This window comes from Amyelois transitella, chromosome 18 (assembly GCF_032362555.1).
Source record: "Amyelois transitella isolate CPQ chromosome 18, ilAmyTran1.1, whole genome shotgun sequence".
Lineage (NCBI taxonomy): Eukaryota > Metazoa > Arthropoda > Insecta > Lepidoptera > Pyralidae > Amyelois > Amyelois transitella.
Window position 1 is genome coordinate 6,393,307 of NC_083521.1, and position 24,086 is coordinate 6,417,392.

General features: G+C 36.2%; 3 protein-coding genes across 4 annotated transcripts in view; 2 read left to right on the forward strand and 1 right to left on the reverse strand.

Moving 5' to 3' along the window:
- The first annotated feature begins 245 nt into the window (after positions 1 to 245).
- Positions 246 to 4,558, forward strand: LOC106129024 (CXXC-type zinc finger protein 1). The gene is made up of 10 exons (XM_013327457.2): positions 246 to 453; positions 530 to 651; positions 839 to 1,002; positions 1,199 to 1,325; positions 1,592 to 1,693; positions 2,082 to 2,265; positions 2,508 to 2,705; positions 3,108 to 3,317; positions 3,672 to 3,919; positions 4,130 to 4,558. The coding sequence occupies exons 1-10, from the start codon at positions 427 to 429 to the stop codon at positions 4,233 to 4,235; spliced, it is 1,488 nt and encodes a 495-aa protein (XP_013182911.1). The 5' UTR covers positions 246 to 426; the 3' UTR covers positions 4,236 to 4,558.
- Positions 4,559 to 9,463: 4,905 nt separating this feature from the next.
- Positions 9,464 to 13,161, forward strand: LOC106129503 (protein Fer3-like). Its single transcript, XM_013328093.2, has 4 exons — positions 9,464 to 9,508; positions 10,530 to 10,623; positions 11,270 to 11,436; positions 12,988 to 13,161. Exons 1-4 carry the CDS (start codon positions 9,464 to 9,466, stop codon positions 13,159 to 13,161), a joined length of 480 nt encoding a protein of 159 aa, XP_013183547.1.
- A 6,738-nt stretch (positions 13,162 to 19,899) lies between these two features.
- The window catches only part of LOC106129916 (synaptogenesis protein syg-2), a 93,613-nt gene continuing 89,426 nt past the window's right edge, over positions 19,900 to 24,086 (reverse strand). The window contains exons 13-17 of one of the 2 annotated variants that reach the window (XM_060949156.1): positions 23,746 to 23,901; positions 23,238 to 23,390; positions 22,614 to 22,748; positions 21,311 to 21,487; positions 19,900 to 20,653 (exon numbers count right to left, since the gene is read on the reverse strand). In XM_060949156.1, the coding sequence (XP_060805139.1) occupies positions 20,610 to 20,653; positions 21,311 to 21,487; positions 22,614 to 22,748; positions 23,238 to 23,390; positions 23,746 to 23,901 (665 nt within the window). In that variant the 3' untranslated portion in view covers positions 19,900 to 20,609. Of the gene's footprint in view, positions 20,694 to 21,310; positions 21,488 to 22,613; positions 22,749 to 23,237; positions 23,391 to 23,745; positions 23,902 to 24,086 lie in introns of both variants that reach the window. The other variant, XM_060949155.1, reaches the window with a different exon arrangement.

Consider the following 24,086-nt stretch of genomic DNA (forward strand, 5'->3'; position numbering starts at 1 on the left):
CATTAATCATACTTATTATCTTCTTAAACCATTAAAAAGATGTAGTCTCTACCTACTTTTGACTACCTATCCATTCTGGAAAGAAGTTTCATATACTCGTATGTATGCTAATCGTAGCATGTTAGACACAAAAAATGTGGGCCCATCCTCAAAAGTAAAAAAGATATTAATTGCCTAGCCTGGATATGCAATATTTAAAATAAAAGGTCAGGATACATAGATGTCAATGTCAAAATGAAGTGACATGACTTTCACAACATGACAGTTACGTGCTTGCTCGCTTCTGTTGCTTCAGTCTACGGTTTTTCTAATTGTAAAATTAAAAACTCGGAATAATAAAATTCGGTCGGCGTATTGGATTTAACAAATACTACCTTTATTCATAAAAAATATTGTAATTGGAAACAAGAATATATTTTTGTCAAAATGGGAGACAAAAAATACAAGCAAAGCGTAAGTGCTCACTATTCAGTCCTTAGAAATGTCTATAAATCTAAATAAATCCTTGTAATTATTTATCGACTTGCAGAAAGCAGATATTGCCAAGCAGTTTAATCTTCCTGAGAGGCAGTCCAAGATCACAACATTGCTAAATCAAGCAGGGCAAGCATACTGCATCTGTAGGTCTTCCGACAGCTCACGGTTTATGATGTAAGATTATTACTCCTATTTTAGGTATTTAAGCCTTGATTTACTTAAAAGTGCTAAAATAGGAGAAGGTGCCCAGATTTTTAATTAATTTTTGGTGTCATGATAATGTTTTACATTCAGAGTTTTCTGTATTTTTGGGATTTTAAGCATTCAGATAACGTTCTTACTATTTTATTCATTACAATAGAGCATGTGATGCCTGTGAAGAGTGGTATCATGGTGATTGCATCAACATATCTGAAAGAGAGGCAAAGTATATCAAGAACTATTTTTGTGACCGCTGCCGGGAAGAGGATCCTAGTTTAAAGACCAGGTTCAAGCCACAGAAGAGAGAAAATGATGTGGATTCAGGTTTCTATTTTGAATATGTTGTCAAAGTGTTGGTGTTCAAACATAAGTTTTGGGCATTGTTCTAAAAGTTATTTTTTTTTAATTGAAATTGCTTAAAACATGCTGTTGAGTTTCTGTGGACAGCTTAAAAAACACAAAGAACCTTTTTTGTATAATCTGTTTTTGTTTTCTTTGTTTGATTGTATATTGTTTACAGGACGTGATGACAGGAAAAAGAAGCGTAAAGAAAAGGATTACTCAGAAAACAAGTCATCAAAGAGACCAAGCACTAAGGATGGCTGCGGAGACTGTGCAGGTTGCCTGCAGACACATGATTGTGGCCAGTTAGTATTAAATACTGTTTAGTTTTTAGGCGAAAGTCTCTAAAATATTTAAATGATCTTAGTACTTATGTTTAAATCTATTGCAATTTTATTTTTATAAGTGAGTATTGTTAAAAGCTAAGCTTATAAGTAGACTGTGTTCCAGAGTGTCGTTTGGTTAAATAGTTATGCATAAAGCATTGTTATTTAAGATAATTTAAATAGTATAAGTACATAACTATTTATTCTATTGTAAAATGTTATAAAGTGGTATACTTGTGTTACAGTTGCGATGCATGCGAAGATATGTATGGTGGTAGCAACAAATTGAAGCTAAAGTGTAAACAACGAATATGCATAAAAAGCAAGAAACCTTCAAGGCAATCAAGGTAAGGGAGCCACCCCTAGCAAAAGCAAGTTTATTGCCAATCACCAACAGAAATACATATTTTACAGATTGTTCTGGTATTATTTTAATACATTTTAGATTCTTACCATGTAAATAATAAATAAATATTTAATACTGCTGAACATGGCCTTTCCGTCATTTCAAGACTGTTGGCTGTTGATATAGACTTGACTATATGTATGTTTATATGTAAATATACACCCTTCAAACAGCTGAATGTGGCCTATCAGTCTTTGCAAGACTGTTGGCTCTGTCTACCCACAAGGGATATAGATGCAATTATATGTATGTATGTACGTACCCTTCAACCTACAAGATCTAAGAAATATATTAGTAAGAGAATAAATGTATTATACACCTGTTGACAGCACAAGAGTGAAGAAGAAGCATCATGAACGTGAATCATATGACTTGGAAGAATCAATTGCTCACTTGCAAACAGCTGAGGCTCGGCAGTGCTACGGGCCTCAGTGTACGAGAGCTGCTCAGTACGGATCCAAATATTGTTCCAGCCAGTGTGGCATAAGGCTGGCTACTGCAAGGATATATCAGGTACTGAGCTGGTATTATTAAAAATCTCTTAGGATTAGTCTGATTCACTACAAGTCCATTTGAAAATTGGACTTATTTATATGTAAACTGTGGACCAATCGTGAATTGTAACAATAGCTAAATATTGAACATTTAATATTTCACCACTTGTTATCCTATGTGTTTTTGGTGTTTTTTTACTATCTATATCTATATTAAGATCTATTTATTCTATAGATAAATATTATTTTTAATACATTCAGGTCCTTCCTCAACGCATACAAGAATGGTCGCTATCAAGTTGCGAAGCTGAGCAGAAGAATCGCAAATCTTTAGAAGTGGTCCGCAGTGGGATGGCCAAGGCTCAAGCGGCGTTGAGAGCGCTGGACAAACAACACGCGGATCTAGACACGATTGTTGCACGGGCGAAGAACGCTACTGTCGTCTATACCGATGACAAGGTCTGTTTAATATTTATTTTTGGTATGTGTTAAGCAAATGTTAGTCCAATTTAAAAGTGTAAAGTTGTTCCGTTTATAAAGTAACTTTTTTTTGTGATTGGTGTAAGGTGAGTGTGGTGGGCTTAGGTGATACCTGTGTCACTTCACCTTAAATATGGTATCTCTTACATTATGTTGCGCGCTAGGGTTAATCAGTCAGTCCGACTATCTGAAGGCCTTCGGTTTTGATAGTCTAGCCAGGCTAGACATTAGTGATTATTTTTTTTATTAATGATACCAATAATTAACAAATGGACACATCGATGGATGGGAATGTAGAAATAATGCTTGTAGATTGATGCTGTTGACCTATGAAATTGGTTAGAGGAGCATAAAAAAAAACTGTTCATTTACTTTTTATAGGAAGCAGACGACGAGACGCTTACTATGTACTGCATAACATGCGGCCACGAGATCCACTCGCGGACCGCCGTCAAACACATGGAGAAGTGTTTCATCAAATACGAAGCGCAGGCTTCGTTCGGAAGCAGGCATCGTACGAGGATCGACGGCCAGAGCATGTTCTGTGACTACTATAATCCAGTTAATGGCACTTATTGCAAGCGGTTGAGGGTAAGAAACGGATTTCATTATGTTAGAAGTACATCGTTAAATACGAAGCGCAGGATTCGTTCGGAAGCAGACATCGCTCTTGAATTGATGGTTCAAGTGGATGAGCATGTTCTGTGACTAGTATTAACCTGTTATCGGCACTTGTTGCAAAATAAGGTGACCGTATGAGCTAAAGAGCCTAACGGCCGTTTATAAACATTGAGAAATACATGAGAAACTTTCTGTTGTATAAAATATAGGTCTAGGTGAATATCGTAGAGTAAATATCCATCATTGGACTTTATATGGCTGGGATGACGAAGTAACACCCTGAATACTAAAAACAAATCAATAACCCAATAAAATTTCTTGCAGGTTATGTGCCCAGAGCATTTCAAAGATCCGAAAGTGAGTGATTCAGAATGTTGCGGGTGTCCTCTCGTCCGCAACGTGTTCGAACCTACGGGGGACTTCTGTAGGGTTCCCAAGAAGTCCTGTTTGAAGCATTACCAGTGGGAGAAATTGAGAAGAGCAGAGATCGATATGGAGAGAGTGAGACAGTGGCTGCGGCTTGATGAATTAGTGGAACAAGAGAGGAGTATTCGGCTGGCTATGGCGTCTAGGTGAGACGAGATAGTTGTTTTAACCAATATTAGTCCTTGGCGGTGCGTATACGCAAATGCGCACTTTTAATGGCGTATGGTGGTGACTAGAGCAATTATATATGCTTGTTCCATTTGTTTGCAAGGTTTTGACACATAATTAGAGGCTTTTGAGTAATTATTGTAAAATATACTAATACTGTGAAATAATGATAAAACTTTATTATTTAGGGCTGGCGTTCTGGGCCTCATGTTGCATTCGACGTACAATCACGAGGTGATGGAGCGTATTACCAACAAGGTCACGGAAAACGGCAAGGTCAAGGAGGGCTCTTGACGTCGCGATACTACGCGTAAACCACGACATAACTCTGACAGCACAAGCCTAGCTGACAGTGAGGTGACTCCAGTTTCGAATTAAGGATAAAAGATGAACATTTTTAATTATAGAAAAAAAAGTTGATGTATTAAGAAAAAAGCACGTTTTTGAAAAGTAAAATATTAAAAGTTGAATTTAAAAGTATAACGTTTTATATGCGGTACCTACATTTTGAATTTAGAATAAGAATAAAAACGTTTTTGTTTTAATTTGAATGATTTAGGTAAATAAGCATAAAATATTGTAAATATATTGTGGAATTGCGAAATTAAATGGCATTGTATGTAACAGAAAAACACGTTTAATTTTATTTCCCAATTGTTATATTCTCTTTGTCCGTACTTCCCTACTTAAATATTAAATACGAAAGTATGTAACTGTCTGTTTGTCTGTCTGTTTATTTTAATTTTAATGACATTTGATAGAGAAATCACGCGGGCGAGTTTAACCGAGCGAGCAAGTTTCAACTATATTTCCAAAAAAAAAAAAAGAATAATATAGAACAAGACGGGGAAGGTGAATTAAAGGATATATCTCTACTATTTCTTTTTTTCATTCAAAAAACCAAAAATATGTGTATATAATTAATTAGTTATTAATTATTATATATAAAATAGATACCACTATTAATCTTAGCTAAAATAAGTAGCATTTGATACGCCTAACACTTGCGTGGAGATACCAGTAGGGTAACCATTATAACAAAGTACGAATTCTGAGGATCAAAATGGGCCTCTGGCGCAGCGGTAGTTCGATTGTCTGTGACACCGGAGGCCTTGGTTCATTTCACGGACAGGGCGTGATAAGAAACGACCCGGCCTAGGTCTTGGATAGTATCGTTCAGTTAGTATCTCGTAACAAAGTTTCGAACTTTGAAATTTCGAGGCTAAATTAATCTGTGTAATTTGTCCTGTGTATATTTTATAAGATAATTACAACATTGAATTATTAGTTATCCCTCGAATCAATATCCATCTTAACAATAGTGTGTACTGAATCACATATGTCATCTGTGATGAGCGTCTAAGTTTATATCTCTCTTATCTTAATAAGAGAGATATAAACTTAGACTTTGATGAGCGTCTAAGTTTATATCTCTCTTATCTTAATAAGAGAGATATAAACTTAGACGCTCATCACAGAAACCTCTCGATAGCTGACTTGGAGGTCTTCTTTTGTCTAGCATGAGCATATTGAAAAATTCTTTCGAAAGCATACCTAAATGATTCGTCCCCAATCCCCTTAATGTTATGGTCACCCTAAATTACAATACAAAAGAGGGCGACTGTCATGACATATTGTCTAAATCTGCGCGTTATCCTCGGTTCCGTTTCATTAAAATCATATTAGCGCGTTAGTGACGGAAATACGATTATACGCTCGTGCAACTTATCCTAATCTATAAAGAATATTGAAATGAAATAAATAAAAATATTGAAATTTAATAAGGATGGCTTTATACATGTCTTTCCGAGCTATCAAGGAATTATATCAGAAGACGATGTTACTCGTACAATCAAAGTACGCTCATGGACGTAGTAACTATGTCTAATGTCATGTAAAATAATTTGATTTTAAGTCCGATTTAATTCACATTTAAGGCATAACTGTACATTCAACGAGCGTAGTGGGATTAATCTAGTTTTAACTGCGCATAGAAAAAAACCGCAGAATTGAACTGTGAAAATACCTTTATTTAGATTACAAGATATTAGTATGACAGCGTTAGCTAAGTTTTAGGTATTATTACTCTTTGTGCTTGTATACAATCATGGGAATAAGATATAAGTAATTATTTTATTTCCAGACAAAACGTACAACTCAGTACCTATCTACTTCTAAGGGATGTATGACAACTGATAATTTTTCTTTGTAATGTAACTACTTGATTAGTATAGGTACCCCTAGTGCTATGTCAGATGGCCTTATAATGACAGACGTTCTCATATCCGAGAATTCTTTTAATTGCATAATATGAACAAAAGGATAGGGGTCGAACCATTGTTTTAAAAGTGGTAAGTACTTACTTAATAACGGAAATTGGTCTCGTCGAGAATTAGAAATTATGCTATTAAGAATCTAGTATAAGTAGGTATTATACCTACGAAAGTACTGACTTACGCATTATAAGCGGATTTAAATGAACATCTGAATGTTTCTAAAAAAAAAAACTTTTACATTTCCAAAATGAAACAATTAGAGAACAATACGATTGCCCTCCTAGTTATCATATCAAAAGTCACCCCAAGTGAAGCCACGTGCGGTCGCCGGCACCCTCCCCATCCCGCCTCGTCTAATATGTCGCTCTCTGTAATTGAAGCGTGTAATTCGTTGACATGTTTTGTTAAATCTTTTAATTTGACACAGCTAAACAACTCTTGTTAGAATTATTTTAAAACTGAACACTAAATCTAAATTTGGTTTAAGAATGCTAATTGTTTTTTAAAACGCTCGAAATATTATATTGCCATCAAAACTGATTAAATGTTTATGATTTATGAAAATCTTCAAGAAGAATAAAAAATACTTGTAACATTCTTCGGATGGGTTAGCATAATGCTTTTGGCATAAGTCCATTGCATGGTTGCATTCTCTTCTCACTTCTCTGGAGAGGAGCCGATGGTCCGTCAGTGATCCGGGCCTGGAGTTAGGTTAGTCAGGTTTTTATATGAAGCGAGATTTTTATTACTTATGCCTCCTCAAAGAGAGTCAAATATGTATGTCAATTTTTTGTTAAGTCTATTTTTTGTAAAACTTATTTAATTCGTCTAATTTCAGAAAACGAAGTCCAGGTTAAATCTTTTAAAAATAATAATAGGTTTACTGACAGAGACCATAAAAATCTAAAGTGACATCTTATTTCTAACTCTTCAGAGTAGTTCTCTGGAAATGAATATCTTCTTACATACATATTTATGGTACTTTTCATGGAGATTGTCTGGTTAGTTCTCATGGCAGTACTAGGTATAATGTGAGCGGAGTCCCAAAATAAGCTAGAGTGGCGTTTACTTATTTAAGTAAGTACCTATATGTTTTTTATTTTCTTATGAGTCTGGAGAAGGTCATAGGGTATTTTCATCCCGGTCAAAACTATAGTTTCGGTGGAATTTGCGGAAAAACTGTAAGTATTCTTTGATAATTGTGGTAGGTGTGGCGCAACACCTGCGCAAAGTTCGTCGCTTTTTTTGTCGCTTATAGGTGGCGTTTAATTCGTTGTTTTTTGTAAGTGGCGCTAATTTCGTCGCTTTTTTTGTTAGATGCCGTTAAATTTTAATTTAGTTTGTCTCTTCATTAAATTGGTGCGAGCGAAATTGCTCGTAAAAGTTAGTAAGTATATCCTACTAACATTATAAATGCAAAAGTTTGTGAGTACGAGTATGTCAGGATATCAGTATGGATGTTTGTTACTCTTTCATGCAAAAACTGCTGAACCGATTACGATGAAATTTGGTATATAGGAAGCTGAAGACCCAGAATAACATATAGGCTACTTATTATCCCGGAGTTCCCGCGGCATTGATTCCACTCGTGCGAAGCCTCTTGTTTGTAATAAATCTAAAACCATGCTTAATTATACAATTGGACAGCTCCTATTGACAGCTGCAAACTGCCCTCAGTCTAATCGAATTTAGGATTTACCCCATCCGCCCCAATTTCGCGCCAAAATGACAAGTGTCATGTTATTACGTCATCGCAACATTATGGCGATGACGAAACGACATCTGCGTTTTTGGCGCGACTAATCGCAATGTGATCGAGTTATCAATAACAGATTAATTCGTAAGCCATTATTGTATTGGTGCAAGTGTATCCCTATTTCTTTGTGCATCCTTTGCTATTTTTTAATAGTACAAGGTACGTGCTCCGAGTATATAGTAAAATTTTAGGGACAATGTTAGGGACATGTAAACACAGATTAGAGAACTACATATTAATTTAACTACTTAGTTATGGGATCAAAATATATTTCTTCAATTAAGGCAATGTATTTCATTACCTAAACCTACCTTTCCTACTCCTTAAAACCTTTCCCTATTTTTTTTAATAATGTTAAATCCATATTTTTGTGTGTGATAAAATATAAGATTATTACGTTTATTTTTCCTTTTTTCGCCTTGTAAGTATATACCTACTTTTTTGTGCGTTTTAGTGCTACGGCGTAGCCAGTTTGTAGAGCAACTACGAATTTTACTTGTCAAGCTACAGATGGGGTTATAAACATAGAAATGAGATTATTAATCTAAATATTTATTAACTTTATTTTGACCAGTAGCTTTCGCCCACGATGCGCTAGCAACCTGACATTTTGAATCTCAATTCCATCAGTCAGCTGAAAGGCGTGGCCTTTCAGTCTTTTCTGCACTGGCTGACTTTGAAGGTTTGTGTCGCCGTGACGTGATATATAATAATTTCATGTATGTTTATATTCATTCAGATTTTCGTATCTTTCTTTGAAAAGTAGTCATTGGTATCTAAGTACATAGCGATAGTAGGGTGCGAACTTTGATACCTATCGCCGCCTTTGAGTCAGAATATTTTACACATTCAAATGACGACCCTCGACGCTCTTACAACAATTATTGGTGTAACTTATTTAATGATAAGATATTAATATGTTTTAAATTCTAGAAAAGAACTACCTTTTTCTTTACCTGACTGGAAATCGAACCCTGAATTTCTGGTACAGCACCGACAACGTACACCACTTTGCTTCAGAGGTCGTCATATTATTACTTTGTCTTATTACATTCGGAGCGATTTATGCCTGAAATCACGCAGTTGAGACCACGCCCAGCATCAGCTGTAGCCAATCATAGTCCACCACCCTTACACTACCCCGAGATCAACCAACCACAGCGCAGAAATCTGGCGTTCTGACCGCTAGGGGTGCATCACCGTATTTGTTTGCAAAAGTAACTCTTAAATATGTCGTTCAAGGTTGATTTTCGCAAACTATTACGAAATTCATAAAATTGCTCCGTCTACCAGCAGGGATCTCACGATATTAATATTTTGATTTAGTCCAATTTCATATTTCTATCTTTCCGGTCGCTTTGTCTAGACCTTGCAAAAATATTAATATAAAAATTGGTTAATACTAGTTTATAAACAGTGGTTGATAGTGCAGTGGTGAGTGGTTTCGGCTTGTGGTGCGGTGGAAAGGTATCAAGATTCATTTCCCGCTGATGTCATACGGCAGTGAGACGCCGCACGTCTGGAGCAGTTCTGCAGTAAGGAAATATTTTTTTTTGTATTTTAGAGTTCCCCTGCTGGGCGAAGCTCTTTCTGTTGCAGTCTTCTGATTCCATAAAATCAAAAGATCATGTAGCGGGAGGGCATGTGTCATGTAGTTCTGGAATTAAAAACATCATAAAGGCAAGCACAAAATATTATACTTTTACCCAGTGCAACAATGAACCTGGGTTAGATTCTCCTTTTAAGAGGATTACGAGGTTCCGACGTCCATGCAAAGCAACTCCCGTCGGAACTTCGTAAGGACCAAGGTACAGGACCGTGGTCATGGAAAGTTGATGAATACCAATAGGAGGTCCACCTTATAGTTGAGTCCTTTCCTGTAGGATAAGAAGCCAGTAATTAGAATGAAACTAATTCGTAGCAAAAGCCCGTAGCGGGTCTACGAAATCGCTACGACGTAGCATACAAAGAACGATTAATTTGTGTAAAAAAATTCAAATCAAAAACTATTAAACAATTCCAAACAACACATTCCAGACTGTTCCATTTATACACAATGCACATACCACTGCAAGAAAACAAAATACTACTATATAGAAAGCAAGCCAATTTAAAATTGCTTCCTTTTAAATTGGTTAAATTACTTTGTGATATTTAATGTGTCATGAAAGTGATATTATAGGTCCTTCATTTTATTTCTACAAATGTAGAGATGTTGAGCATGTCCGATATTTAATTATTCTAGTAGATATCACCGGCAGCAGTCTATAATAAAAGCAGACTGTGCCGTCGGCATTTATTTAAAGTGATTGGGCTTTTATCAACAGTTTTATGCAAAGAAGAGAGCATCGATTGTGAAAGAGTTTGAGAATAACACAGAAATTTTGATATCCTAAAATAATGTAAAAGATTAAAATAATCATCATTAGGGCAATCAAAGCTAGACATTAATTTTACAACGCATATCTAAATAGTAAGTCTATCTCAGGGTCTCATCACGCAACCGCGGAAAAACGAGTAAAAAGAAAGATGTCAATTAACTTTTTTTTATGTCAGGGCAGTGAGGTGTCCCCATACGGGCCGCTGTGGGACGCCCCGCCCGCGCCGGTGCCCTACCCAGACATCCTGGCGTTCCCGCCTGCCGACCTGGGTAAGTTGCCTTTCATGACCTGGGTTCTTAGGCCAGCCAGTAGAAAAATATATGAGTGGATGAAGAAAGGCAACGATCCTTGATTTGTTTGTTTGTAATATCTTTATTGCATAGAAATTTACACAGTAACAAGAAAATAGTACCTACATAGTTATAAATCCTTAATGTCAGGAGCAAGCAAAGATGAACAGTTTGCCTACGGTATGAAAATATTCAAGACTATTACTTTGATTTTTCGCAATTTTATTTTGATATTTCTTTGGTTTTCCATATATATTTCATGTCCCGTGCAATTATTTCATGAAAACTATTTTGAAATCTTCCTTGTTATCAAATATTTTATATCCGCTATATGAGCAACATGTTCAGTTGCATGCTGATCTTAGATATTTTTGATGCACCTTACTTGTTTGTGGATTTTTACATACTGACAAATAGCCTTTCAAATCCAAAAATGCGAGGCTCTTTATTGGTACTTGTGTACAGTTCTGGTTATAATAACTTAAGTTAATGGGATTTCAATTGATAATTTTATGAAAGATGTTTAGTCATACAGCGAAACGTGACCCTACAGTCTTTTCAGGACTGTTGACTTTATCTGTAAGGAACTAAGGCTTCATTATGTATGTATATTTTTTCCTAATAGTTTGGTCGGCGGCGGGATGCGGTGGCCGTGGGTCAGCGCGTTCGACTCCCTGCGGCAAGAAGCCGCGGCGTCGCGTCGCGTCGGTCGCGCAACGTCGCGCCGCGAACATTCGAGAGCGACGTCGAATGTTCAACCTGAACGAGGCGTTTGATAAACTAAGACGAAAGGTAAAAACTAGTAATACCTTCTTGCGACACCAACAGATTTTTATGCGAAATTGAAAATTTTCGGCGGTAAACTACGAATGCTGAACGAAGGATTTGACAAACCTACATGAATGGTAAAAATATTAATGTCTACCTACAATTTTTTGCTTTCTTTTTGAGGTCAAACGCAATCCGATCTATTTTAATAGATCCTTATTTATATTGTTAAATATATAATCCCAAGAAGCTTGTTTTCCCGATGAAACCTTCAATCCCTGGTCCAGGGTTTAGGATATGATAACCTTCAGGCGTTGTAATGCATTAGCTAGATACTTTGAGGAAAAGCTATTCCTGATATCCTACTTTTAAAAGTAACAAAATAAATCAATTTTCATTTAATGAATGTAGCCTTATTTTCTCAAAAATATACGCTATAAGTATAACATAAGTGTTAGAGCGTCGGCTGTCGAATCAGGAATGTACCCGATAAAAATGCGTCATGCGCATAAAAGGAACAGGTTCAAATCCCACCTCGACCGTATACTTATCTTTTGTGAAGTTTATTACTTAGAATATTAACCTATGCTCTAACGGTGAAGGAAAACAACGATCGAAGGAAAATCTGACTAACTCAATCCAGGATCAAGAGCTAACCTTGGACTCCTCTCCTTATAGAGCGTTGAGGATGTAACCGGGACTATAGCAAGGATGAAGAAGACCTCTAAGTAAAAACTTCATTACCCGTCGGTGACGTTTATGAGTCGCATGCACGTAAACCCAGGCACTAACGGTCAATAGTCGATGTAGATGACGCAAGTTCAATTTAATGATTTTGAGATCATTTACTGTAATCACTTAATCACGTGAAAAGGAATGTAACTATTGCGCTCACAGAGCAATGTAATAATTTTATTGAAAAAAAGATTGCAACACAACTGATTATCATCAAATTTAACTTCCCCGTTTTGATTTTGTGATCGGGATAAATAAGGTACATCTACTTATAGCCTACAAGGGGCTACAATAACCATGGATAGTAGATTTGTTTCTTAAATAGTGAAAGAATGAGACATTCCCAGTAAAGTAGGCTGCTTATTGTCATTGTTATTAGGTACATAGGTGTGCTAGATATATTTTCAAATGCTTTCAATAATATGTGAAAAATATAAAATTCTGAGTTTTCCAAACTGCTAAATGCAATTAAAAAAAACTCCGCAGTAGTCTTAAAATATAGAATTGTGAGACTAGAGAATAGGCATGATTTGGGTTTGCGCGTAACTCGAGATTGCCTATGCTTGAAAAATAAATGGCTAGGCTGAAATACTTTTATTGTTTATTAACAATTAAAGTAAAAAATTACGTTACTTATACTAAAGTAAAATAAAACAAGACTATTTTTATTGGGCTTGGATAAAATTGTCAGGTTATCTTGCTTTTTTTCCCAACTTTTACTATTTTCGTTTTCAACCGCTTATCTAATTATTAATTGAACATAAATACTCACATTACTCTTAAAACTTCACGTCTTATTTTGTTTTATATTAGATTCACTAATTCATTATAACCTTTCAGGTCCCGACCTTCGCATACGAGAAGCGCCTCTCCAGGATCGAGACTCTCCGCCTGGCGATCACCTACATCAGCTTCATGTGCGAACTCCTCCATGGCTCACCACAACCCCACCATTCTCATCACACCTTGCCGCCAAGACACGTGTTCGATGCTGAAGTACCTTGGTGTGCATAGGTTTTTCTACTGATGTGTCCCATTTTTTTGCGTGTGGAAAGGTTTCGTATACCGTCTATGAGAAGATCTCTGTCATATACGGTAGATAGTAATGTCAGCTTTAAATCCATACAGTTTGGCGCTTTAACCATGAGCAACTCTCTTTTCTATACTAATATTATAAAGCTGAAGAGTTTGTTTTGTTTGTTTGTTTGTTTGTTTAAACGCGCTAATCTCAGAAACTACTGAACCGATTTGAATAATTCTTTCACTGTTAGATAGTCTATTTATCGAGGAAGGTTATAGGCTACATTTTATCCCGGATTTCCTACGGGAAACGTCAACAATGCAGGTGAAAGTTGAATGAGTCGGCCATCTGCGAGCTTTCCACGCGAACGCTGCGCAAACCAACAAAGATATAGTAAAACAATGTACTAAAGATGTGAAGTACTCATTTTTTGCCACAAAAAAGTCCGCGAGAGCATATATCTATCTCTTAAGGTTTACTTACAATAACCACTTTTATGTTCATTTTTAAGAATATTTTTTCATTATAAACATAAGTTATTTTGAAACCAATTTTCTTTAATTCAGTATTAATCCTTATCCAAATAAATATGTTTATTACATTCAGCTTTTCATGTAGACTAAAATTGCCATTTACAGTATATAAATCAGACGAATAGGTTTTGAGATATAGTCGTTATAAGCAATTTACAGCGAAACATTTAATACGGCGAACCAGCGTTCTTTCTAATACGCGTGACAAAATAACTATTCCACGCGGACGAAGTCGCGGGCACAGCTAGTCATTGTATACTTGAGTGCAACCGCTTTCTGGCCAGTGGAGTGAACCGTCAGCTATTACTTTAACTGCTAAGGTCCCATTTGAACTATCACAGGTCTTGGTATTTTCATTTCTTAATTGAAGGTGGAACCACAAACCCAATGTTAGTGCGGGACTATTGACCGGTGGGATATTATTGGTCCACGAGTCAAAATTCGTCGGGGAAATTACAGAAGCAGGCCTGTTGCCCGTCTCCTGTGCCCTGGACATGGTCGACTCCCGTCTGCCCTCCGAAACCTTTACAGGAAAACCTAACCCATATCAGATACATACATACATACATAAACTCACGCCTCTTTCCCGGAGGGGTAGGCAGAGACTACCTCTTTCCACTTGCCACGATCCCTGCATACTTCCTTTGCTTCATCCACATTCATAACTCTCTTCATGCAAGCTCGGCGGTTTCGGGCACTTTTGACCTGACCCTTCACCATATCAGATCATGGTCATATATGCGCAGATTTCCTAACGATGTTTTCTCATACCGTAAGAGTATAGGTTAGCATTGAAAGTAATCATTAACGAAAAAGAGTAATTGTGTTATTCCACCTAGATACATCACGCTTATGTGTAACCTCCCTTACGGCTGCTCACTACTTCTAATTCATTCAACTATCTATTTCTCATATCTGTATTGGCTGCAGCATTACCTTGTGACACAAAGACCGATTTTGAAGAAAGTGATGAATAATAAAAAAAAATTACTTTAATTTTATTTTATTTATTAAGTTTAACGAAGTAAGTGAAATACCAAAACAATGTCTTCCATTTACTAGTCTATCCTATTGTATAAGCAATATAAATAATAAATTAGTTGTAATTTTAATCCAAGCAGCGAGTTAGCAGGTAGTTCAGGTAGGTATATGGAAAAGAAAAATGTTTCTTCCTTTTATTTAATTCAACCATCAAACATACTTAGTTATTTATTATAGCGATAGATACGATAAAAAACATTTGATACAGAATGTATTATGTAAATAAATATAATCTTTTCAAAGAATTTATTTTTGTTATTTATTTATCTTATTTTAATGAATTAATTTTAACCAGTAGGTGAATTTTGTATTTATTTTTAAGTATTTTCGCTGCTAAATAAATTATCCGACTAAATTCATAGTACTTTATTATTTGCAAACAAATCTCCCTTATTACTCTTACACAAAAAATTAGGTTTTCCGTCATTTCGTTCAATGAATTTTATTTTGTACCTATCTATTTATAATGATAGTAGCTTTAAAAACATTATACAGGAAAATACAAAAAAAATGTACTTAACACACCTTTATCAATAGTTTTGATCTATCTTCGACTTTCGACTTTACCTTTCGGATTTTGACCGATAGAAATATTTAGGTACTTATTCTGCATTTTAATTTTCAAGTTGCAAAAGATAAAGAACATTCATATACGAAAACTATTTTAGTTTTAGTTTTCGTCCATGAATTTTAGTTATCGTCCATCGTTTTAGTTTAGTTTATTTATAGCTGCGCAATGCTGGTTTTAATTTACAGATTGGTTTTTAACAAATTGATTCAGCTATCTTGTAATGATAACATTAACAGGCAATGCACGCATATTTAAACAGTTATTCATTTAATTAGTTAATGAGGTTTGTACGCATCATTTTGACAAATGGACTTTCCCTAGCAATCTGGTTATAAAAGGTAGTTAAATTTATTTTCTAAACTCAGTAGTAGTCTATAATAATACCAAGTAGGACCTTGAGCAAAATATATAGTTTTAAATTAAGTGAATGATAGTGAAAAAGTTAAGATGCGGGGGCTTCAGTTGAATGTAAGTTCAATTTTTATTACAATTTAAAGCAGGAAATTAGATTGAAAAATTTAGGAAATCCATATAATTTTTAAATGGGGAAAAAAGTACATTTGTTACCTCTTGACATTTAAACCACTGAACTAATTGTCTTGAAATTTGGTGTGGGTAAAAATACTAAGTGAGGAGTAAATATAAAGGGCATAGGTTGCTTTTTACGCTAACCAAGCCGCTGGCGAAAGCTTGTTAGATTATAAAGTCGTGTAACCACTGTCGTAGTAGTAATTTCAAAAGATCTTTTTGCTAAGCTTTTTTATAAATATTTTTATGATTGAGACCTTATTCTTTTTGTTTTTATTTTGTTTTCTTTTCACATATTATGATTTTCGGAGATCTTTTTTATCTTATTAGAGAAAAGATTCTTATCTTTAGATTTTTATCAGTTTGATTTAATATTTGATTATACAACAGCAAAGTTGAAATATATATTTTTAAAAGAAAACCAGAACAGTTATTTTTTTGTCGATCGATACGAGTAGGTATCTCGATGTTCCCGGGTATATCCCGATTTGGCCATACAACGATCGGGCGACGAAATGTATGAAATAACCCATCCATATAAATAATATAAATGTAAAAATTTGTGTGTTTCTTTGTCCGTCTTTCACGTTAAAACCACTTAATCGAGCACCATGAAATTGTGCATGCATATAGTGTGGAGTATAGAGACAGACATAGGGTTCTTTTAAATGACATATATGATTAATGTTTTACCGTAGCATGGACGAACATGACCGATCTTTCTATTCCAACATAGAAAGAATATACCGTATATTAATAAATATATTTTTAATAAGAAAATAAAATTTATATTTATACGTGTTTTGTTTCAGTGGGTATTATTTGCAAGCTTTATGATAATAGTTACAACAAATGCTGCAAGCACCAGACATAAAAGAACTTTATCGTTGGTCAAGAATTTTATTCATTCGGCCATTTTTGGAAGTGAGAATAAAACTGTCCCAGCGTCCAGTCTTACAAATAATGAAGAAACCTACAAAATTTTTAGAATACCTGGGTTTGACCATGTTTTGGTAAAAGCAGTACCAAAAGTGACGGAAGCGGTACCAGAAAAAGTTCTAACACCGGTTGATATAGAAGATCAAAAAGTGGGTGTTATTGCATCTTATCTTGGAACACAATCGCAAGCCGAAACTCTCAATGCTTTAGAAGGAGTTAAAGCCTTGCTTGGCTCTGGTATATTAACTGCTAATAAAGATGTGATAGATGCTGTTCCCATCGGGCCTTTACCTCCTTACCTACAGTTGGTGGCTATAGAAGATGGTACAGTTGAAAAGCCGATATTTGATACTTCTAACCTTTGCGACGAGCATCAAGTCCATCAGGCACCTATCATCGTCCAACAGCCAGCGTTTTTCGAAGGACATCCATTATTGACAATCTTTCATAGACCAATAACCTATCCAAGTGTACTGAAACCTGTCGGTCCAGTTAAAGTTCCTATTCCGATTTTACCTACCAAGTACTCGTACAAACAAATTCATGGAGATGGAAGAGTAACTACATATACATCACATGATAACCATAATGTAGTAGTAACTGAATCTCGACGACCAGTTCCACTGCCACCTTTTCTAAATTATAGAATTCAAGAAGTTATGAAAATGGGAGCTCAAGGAATGCAAGGTACTCTACCAGTATTTGCAAGTCCTATTCAAACGCCAATTGAATTACCAAAATTTTATCCCTATCCGCCTGTGGAATCGCCGTCCAACTATTTATATAAACAAGTTCATAAAGACGGCACAGCGACTTCTTACTCTTCCAGTAACAAAGGTGAAAACGTTGTTGTATCACAAACAGTTAAAGTGCCCCCTTTACCATTATTTATAACAGACAGAATAGAAAAAGTTGCAGCTACTGCTGTTACCGGAAATCAACCTAATATTGGTGTTCTGTCTGGATCAAGTAGTCAAACTTACTGGTACCCACCTCTGTATGACTATCCGAAAAAAGATATAAGAGGAGGAGTACAGGTAAAAGTCGACAATAAAGAACAACAGAAAATGGACGTTGGATCACAAAGTACATATTCATATCAGACTCTTCACAATGATGGTACCGTGACTAATCATTACGTTGGAACTGAAAAATCAGCGTATGTTGGAAATGCTGAAGCAAAACCAATTTCTCCGGAATTTATTGAAGATAGATTACAGACTATTGCTAAGACAAGTGGTGGATCGTTTTCATATAAAATACTGCACAAAGATGGTTCAGTAACAAATTACGGAAATGGAAATGGAGAACGAATAGTAATGGGAAATACAGCCAACAAAGTTGAGAATCACTATGGCAATTCGGTTGATTCCAAATTGAATATAATTCAAAAAAATACGAACAATAATCCGCAGCATGTGATTCCCTCCTCAGGTGGGTTTTCATACAAAGCTATTCACAATGATGGGTCAGTAACTCTTTATTCACAAAAAGGAGTTGAAGAAATTAACAATCCTACAAAACAGACAGTGGGTCATTACATAAATGTGGAATCAGTAAATCCAAAAGCTACAGAAAGTAAAAATACACAACATATTAAAGATAACCTGTCAATCAAAGATGAAACAGCTGACGTGATTTCACAAACTGATGCCAATCCAGGCTCATTTTCCTACAAAGCAATTCACAATGATGGTTCCATGACAATTTATTCACAGAATGGCGTAGAGGAAATACATGGGCAACATAAACAAGTGGATCGACAACACTACAAGACAATGAATAGTTTTGAAGCCAATGAAAAATCAAATAATCAAAATACTCAAGTACATCTATCAAACATTGATGATACAGTTTCTAATAAACAACCGTTCGAACACAATATTTACGTTAGTTCCCAGACCAATGTCAACCAACTTCCTGGTTCATTTTCGTACAAAGCTGTTCATAACGACGGTTCTATGACAATCTATTCACAAAATGGAGTAAAGGAAGAAAAAATTGATTTAAAAGGTAAAAATGAACAACGTATTTTACCAAGCGTAACAATAGATCAATCCAAACGAAATGGGATTGTTTCTTCGGGTTCGTTTTCATATAAAACTATTCATAGCGATGGATCCAAAAACAATTTTTCTGATCAAGGTGCAGATCAAGCTCAAGTAACAAACAGCAACGGAGCCCTGAATACTCAAATCCAAAACATTGTACATCCAAAGATCCATATCAATCAACAAGACAAAGCAAAACCTTCCGGTTCGTTTTCTTATAAAACGGTACACAGTGATGGTTCGGTACACTCAATAGAAAGTGAATCATTTCAACAGAATACACAGACTCAGGATCAACGATCAACAGCAAGGGATGAAGCAAAATTAAATTATGAAAATACACATACAATAAAAGTAATTCCACCAGCTCCTGAATTACCAGAATCTTCAAGTGATGTTTCGACTGTCAGTCCTGCCAGTGTTCTCGTTGCTGATCCCAACAAAGTTCTGTTCGCAAAACCTGTTGTCTCCAGTTACTCATACCAACAAATTAACCATAATCAACCTAATCAATTCACAGTTGCAGTAAATATTGACGAAGCTTCATCAAAAGATAGCCAGCTTAAGGTATCTAGCACAGTTGCAGCTAGTGGCCAATCAAGCAAAGTTGCTTTGGTTGATACGAATTCCAAGGATTATGTTTACGTGCCGCCAGCAAATACAAATGAGCCTCTTCCTATTAAACCAACTATTCCTCAAGTAAAACATGAAAGAACACACAACATACCATCTGCCGTGGTATTGACTCCCGTTGATACAGCACCATGTGTGGAAAAGTCATTGAGCCAAAATCCAAGTGTGGTTTTAGATGAACCAATTCAGTACTCGTATGAGCATAGGAAAGCCGATGGGTCAGCGATGATTGTGAAAAATGACCAGAATGTAGTTTCCGTGAACATCTCATCAGAGAAAGAGCAGGTTAAAAATAGGGGAGATATTCCCTAAACTTCGTAAAAAATATCTTTTGGAACACTACCTAGAATTGTTTAAATATTCATGATAGTAATAAAACATGTAATCATTATTTTAATTATTTATTTATTGTTAAATAAATGTAGTTGATACGAGTTTTTTAATTTTATGAAACTAAACGATAAGCCTATACAATAAACTTATATTAATTATTTAAGTCTCTTTATTTAAACACAATCTTGGCAAATGTTTTTCTAGTCAACAGCACCCAAATGCAGAAGAGTCAAATTGAACAGATCTTCTTACAAATATATCATCTTTGAATTAATTAATTTACTTATTTAACAGTGAGTAATTGTTCTTAAATGCTAACAAATACCTTTCATCTGACAAAGATGCATTTTCTATTATAATACTACATTGATATATTCATGTAATTGATTTAAATGATAGCGCTATGCGCTAAAATGCAAAATTAAAGCTGTGTCACTGGAGGTGGTAGGATGGATAGGATTTTTATTTGAAAACGTAAAAATAACAAAGATGTAGTAACCTGACAATGCATTGAAAATGATACATGTTACTGTATTTTTTTGGCAATCCTGTAGCTTTAGATATTTTGTTTGAGATTAAAATAAGGAAGGGGAAAAAATTAAAGCTGGCAGAGGCAGAATGCCCAGCGCCATCTATTGTAAATAAAGTCACCTACGCACCCCATCTACGAAATAAATGTAAAATTGGCTAGAAATTCCCGGAGTTTCACACAGCGCTTTCCCTATGCAGCGTTAGGGTGACATCTGGCGGCGGCGCGTCCCAACTGTCTCGCCAGATTGCGGGCGGCTTCCGTCGCCTGTCGACAGGCGGCGCTAGTGCGGTATCTTCGAAGGCGGACCGTTCGGAATATCCGCTGCTGCAAGAACGAATGCTGCTTGAAGCGCGGACTTTGTGTTCTAAAAATAATACATAGATCACTTAAATATTGTTAGGCCTAGTTTATACCGCGTTAAAACGGGTAACGAGCCTTCTTTATTCTAGTTATAATTATGAGATTAGAATTTCACTAGACCGAGCAACTCTATGTTCAGTACTTCCACGGTAAAAACATTATGAGAAACCTTTACTCGAATTAATTGTCCGTTGCCTTATAGGTACGCTTGACTTTTTCAAACACACATACGCTTTGATTTTCAAACGATTCATTAGATTTCGATGCAATTTATCTAACTACCTACTTTGTCGAGATTCCATTCGTACATTCATTGTTTATTAACATTACTTTCAATGATTGCAAGTTAATCCTTCGTACTCGTTAATCTCAATGAGTAAAATTGTGCTTAGTAAAGCCGTGTGGTTTCCGGCACCAATACAAAAAAGAATAGGACCACTACATATTTTTCCCATGGATGTCGTAAAAGGCGACTAAGGGAGAGGCTTACAAACTTGGGATTCTTTTTTAGGCGATGGGCTAGCAACCTGTCGCTATTTGAATCTCAATTCTATCATTAAGCCAAATAGCTGAACGTGGTTTTCATTCAGTCTTGTATGTAGGATGTAAAATTATGTTTACCAGACATAGTGCCCAAATAGTTCCTGGTGACGTCATCGAGCTGCAGCAGCTGTATGACGGGCGCGGGCTTGGCGCGCGGGCGGCGCAGCGCGCGCACGGCCAGCGCGCAGCACGCCGCCAGCGCCAGCACCAGCACCACCGCCACCACGGATATGCCCACATCGCGTTCTAGGATAACTGAAAAAGGACAGATGATATCTGTGTGATTTGTGTAAGCTATCACAATTAATGAATGCCAACGCAAGTTTGTTTTGTTTGTTTATTTTGTTACCTTTTCATGGGCTATCTGCTAAATTAATCTTTTTGTAATATCACGTGTAGGTATATGATTAAGAGTCTGGAGTAGGACATAGGGTGCTTTATCCCGGTAAAAACTATAGTTCCCGTGGAATTTGCGAAAAACCCGTATTATTTTGTAAGTGGCGCTAAGTTAGTTGCTTTTTGTAGGTAGTACTGGTTTTGTCGCTTTTTGTCACATTTTATTCCGTTGCGACAGCGAAGCTGCGGATAAAAACTAGTATTAGCATATTTCACAAATTCCAAATTAAGTTTTTCTTCTCTAAATTCGTTTCTGCGCGATCTTATTTGAATCGTTTTAATGTTGTTACTTAGCAGTATAAATACAAATTGCGCCAAATTGATTATTTAATTTTATGTAGATATAATTTATTTATGTATAAATTTGTAGTAGTTGCCAAGACGGCGAGGATTTATTTTCCGCAGGGAGCGTGAAATATGAACAAGGGCGCTAAGTAACGTGTATATTTGCATATTTATTAAAATAGTTTCATTTACATTCGCGTAAGAGCCTGTACATTATTATTTCAGCAAAACGTACTGAGTGGGGAACGCACGCGATGTAGTGCAATGAACTTGAGTATAAACATTTCAACACAAGTATTTTTTTAAATTATTTCATGCTTTTCGTAGCATTTTTAGTGAAGTGTTCCTATAATTTATCTATCTAGTATTCATTCAGTTTCAAAAAGTTGTTTTACCGCTAGATTTCCTCTCAATGTGAATTTCCAAAAAAATATTTCCTTCGCATGTAGGTTTGCATTTTTTTTTTCAAATGGGAACTGATACCGAATTCCAAGTCGAAACAATCATTGGAATATTTTTATACAAATTGTGTACAATTTAGCCCAACTAATATCTATACCTACTGTATCTAATACATTTTTATGTCACAGTTGCAACGTAAACTTTCCTCGTTTAGTACCTACGTTAGGAAACCTGCACAATTAGGTATTTATACCGCCTTAAAATATAAAATTTGTATCACACAATGAGATCTACTGACAATGCCACCACGGGGGTTCCCCGGGCTCGAGCCTCAGCAGCAGCGGGGCGGAGCACCCGTAGCGGTTGCAGGCGGCGGCCCCCGCCTCGTCCGTCGGCCGCAGCCCCCCCAGCGACCCGCGGACAAGCCATGAACCTGAAGTTAAAACATTAAAAAGGTTCAACTAAAGCGTATTATAGTATTGTTGTGGTAGGTAACACATATCTTTCCCATGGATGTCGTATAAGGCGACTAAGGGATAGGCTGATAAACTTGGGATTTTCGTAGGCAATGGGCTAGCAAACTGTCGCTATTTGAATCTCAATTTCATTGTAAAGTCTTTTCAAGACTGTTGGCTCTGTCTACCCCGCAAGGGATAAAGATGTGAACATATGAGTGGATGTCATATCCAGGCCTCGGATCATTCATCAGTGGATCGTTTCACCCACGCAAAAAATGAGGGAAAATAGAAAAAGAAATACTCAGATTATTACGTATTAATGGTGAATGAAAGTTTAAGGAGAAAAATTTACGCACAATACATTAATATTTTATAACATTTGATTCGTTTTCGTGGTTAGTAAAAGTAAAAACCTGCAAATATACAAACTGACTTTCACATATAATATTAGCTGACATCCATACCTTGTGGGGTCAGAGAGACTCCTTTTTCGATGCCCTGAGCTAGGGGCTCCTGTCTCGCCCCAAACCCCATGGACCCACGACGGTCCAAAACTAGTGAGGAGTTTGAAGTGGACAGCCGCCATACTGACACTTCGTAATATGTTGCATTTTCAACTGAAAAGGCAAAAAAAATTAATTTAATGAAAAGCTCTTCGCCCTCGAGTCGGATACTATGACACTCCTCCAAGTCCTCTTTTACGATGAGGAAAAACATTGCGTGGAAACCAGCGTATTCAGGTAATTGAATGACCATTTCGGATGTTTAAAAGCTGCGTAAAGTACAAGTTAGAAAATCGTGGCTGGGCGTCGCAAAGGATGATATATATGCGAACCAATGGACTGAAAACTGAGCACGCAGAAAATCTGACCTAAAGAGAAAAGCGGACCTCAGATCCCGAAACACTGCTTTATTAATTGTGTCTGGTGTTGTAAGACTTTAATTCAAACGTAGGCGTTAAAAGAAGCTCACCAGGAATGCACCTCATTTGAAACTCCCCGTACTCGTGGGCCAGGTCACACTGCCTCGGCTGTGGTGGCCTCAGCCGTTCCAGGCTGAAGGTCCGTTGGCAGGCCTCGTACTGGCTCGATATACCGTTGCTGGCTTCGCAACTCACTTTTATTGTGCCTGTCATAAAATCGTCTTTTATGAGACTACATCTGTGATAAATAGATGAAGTTTGTCGTTATTGCAAAATTAATTCAATTCATAATTCTAAAATTATTAATTTTCTCCACACACACTTAAACAAATAATTAATTATGGTTACTTATAAGTACGTGACAGAGTAGGTTTTCGAGAGACTGGCGTCT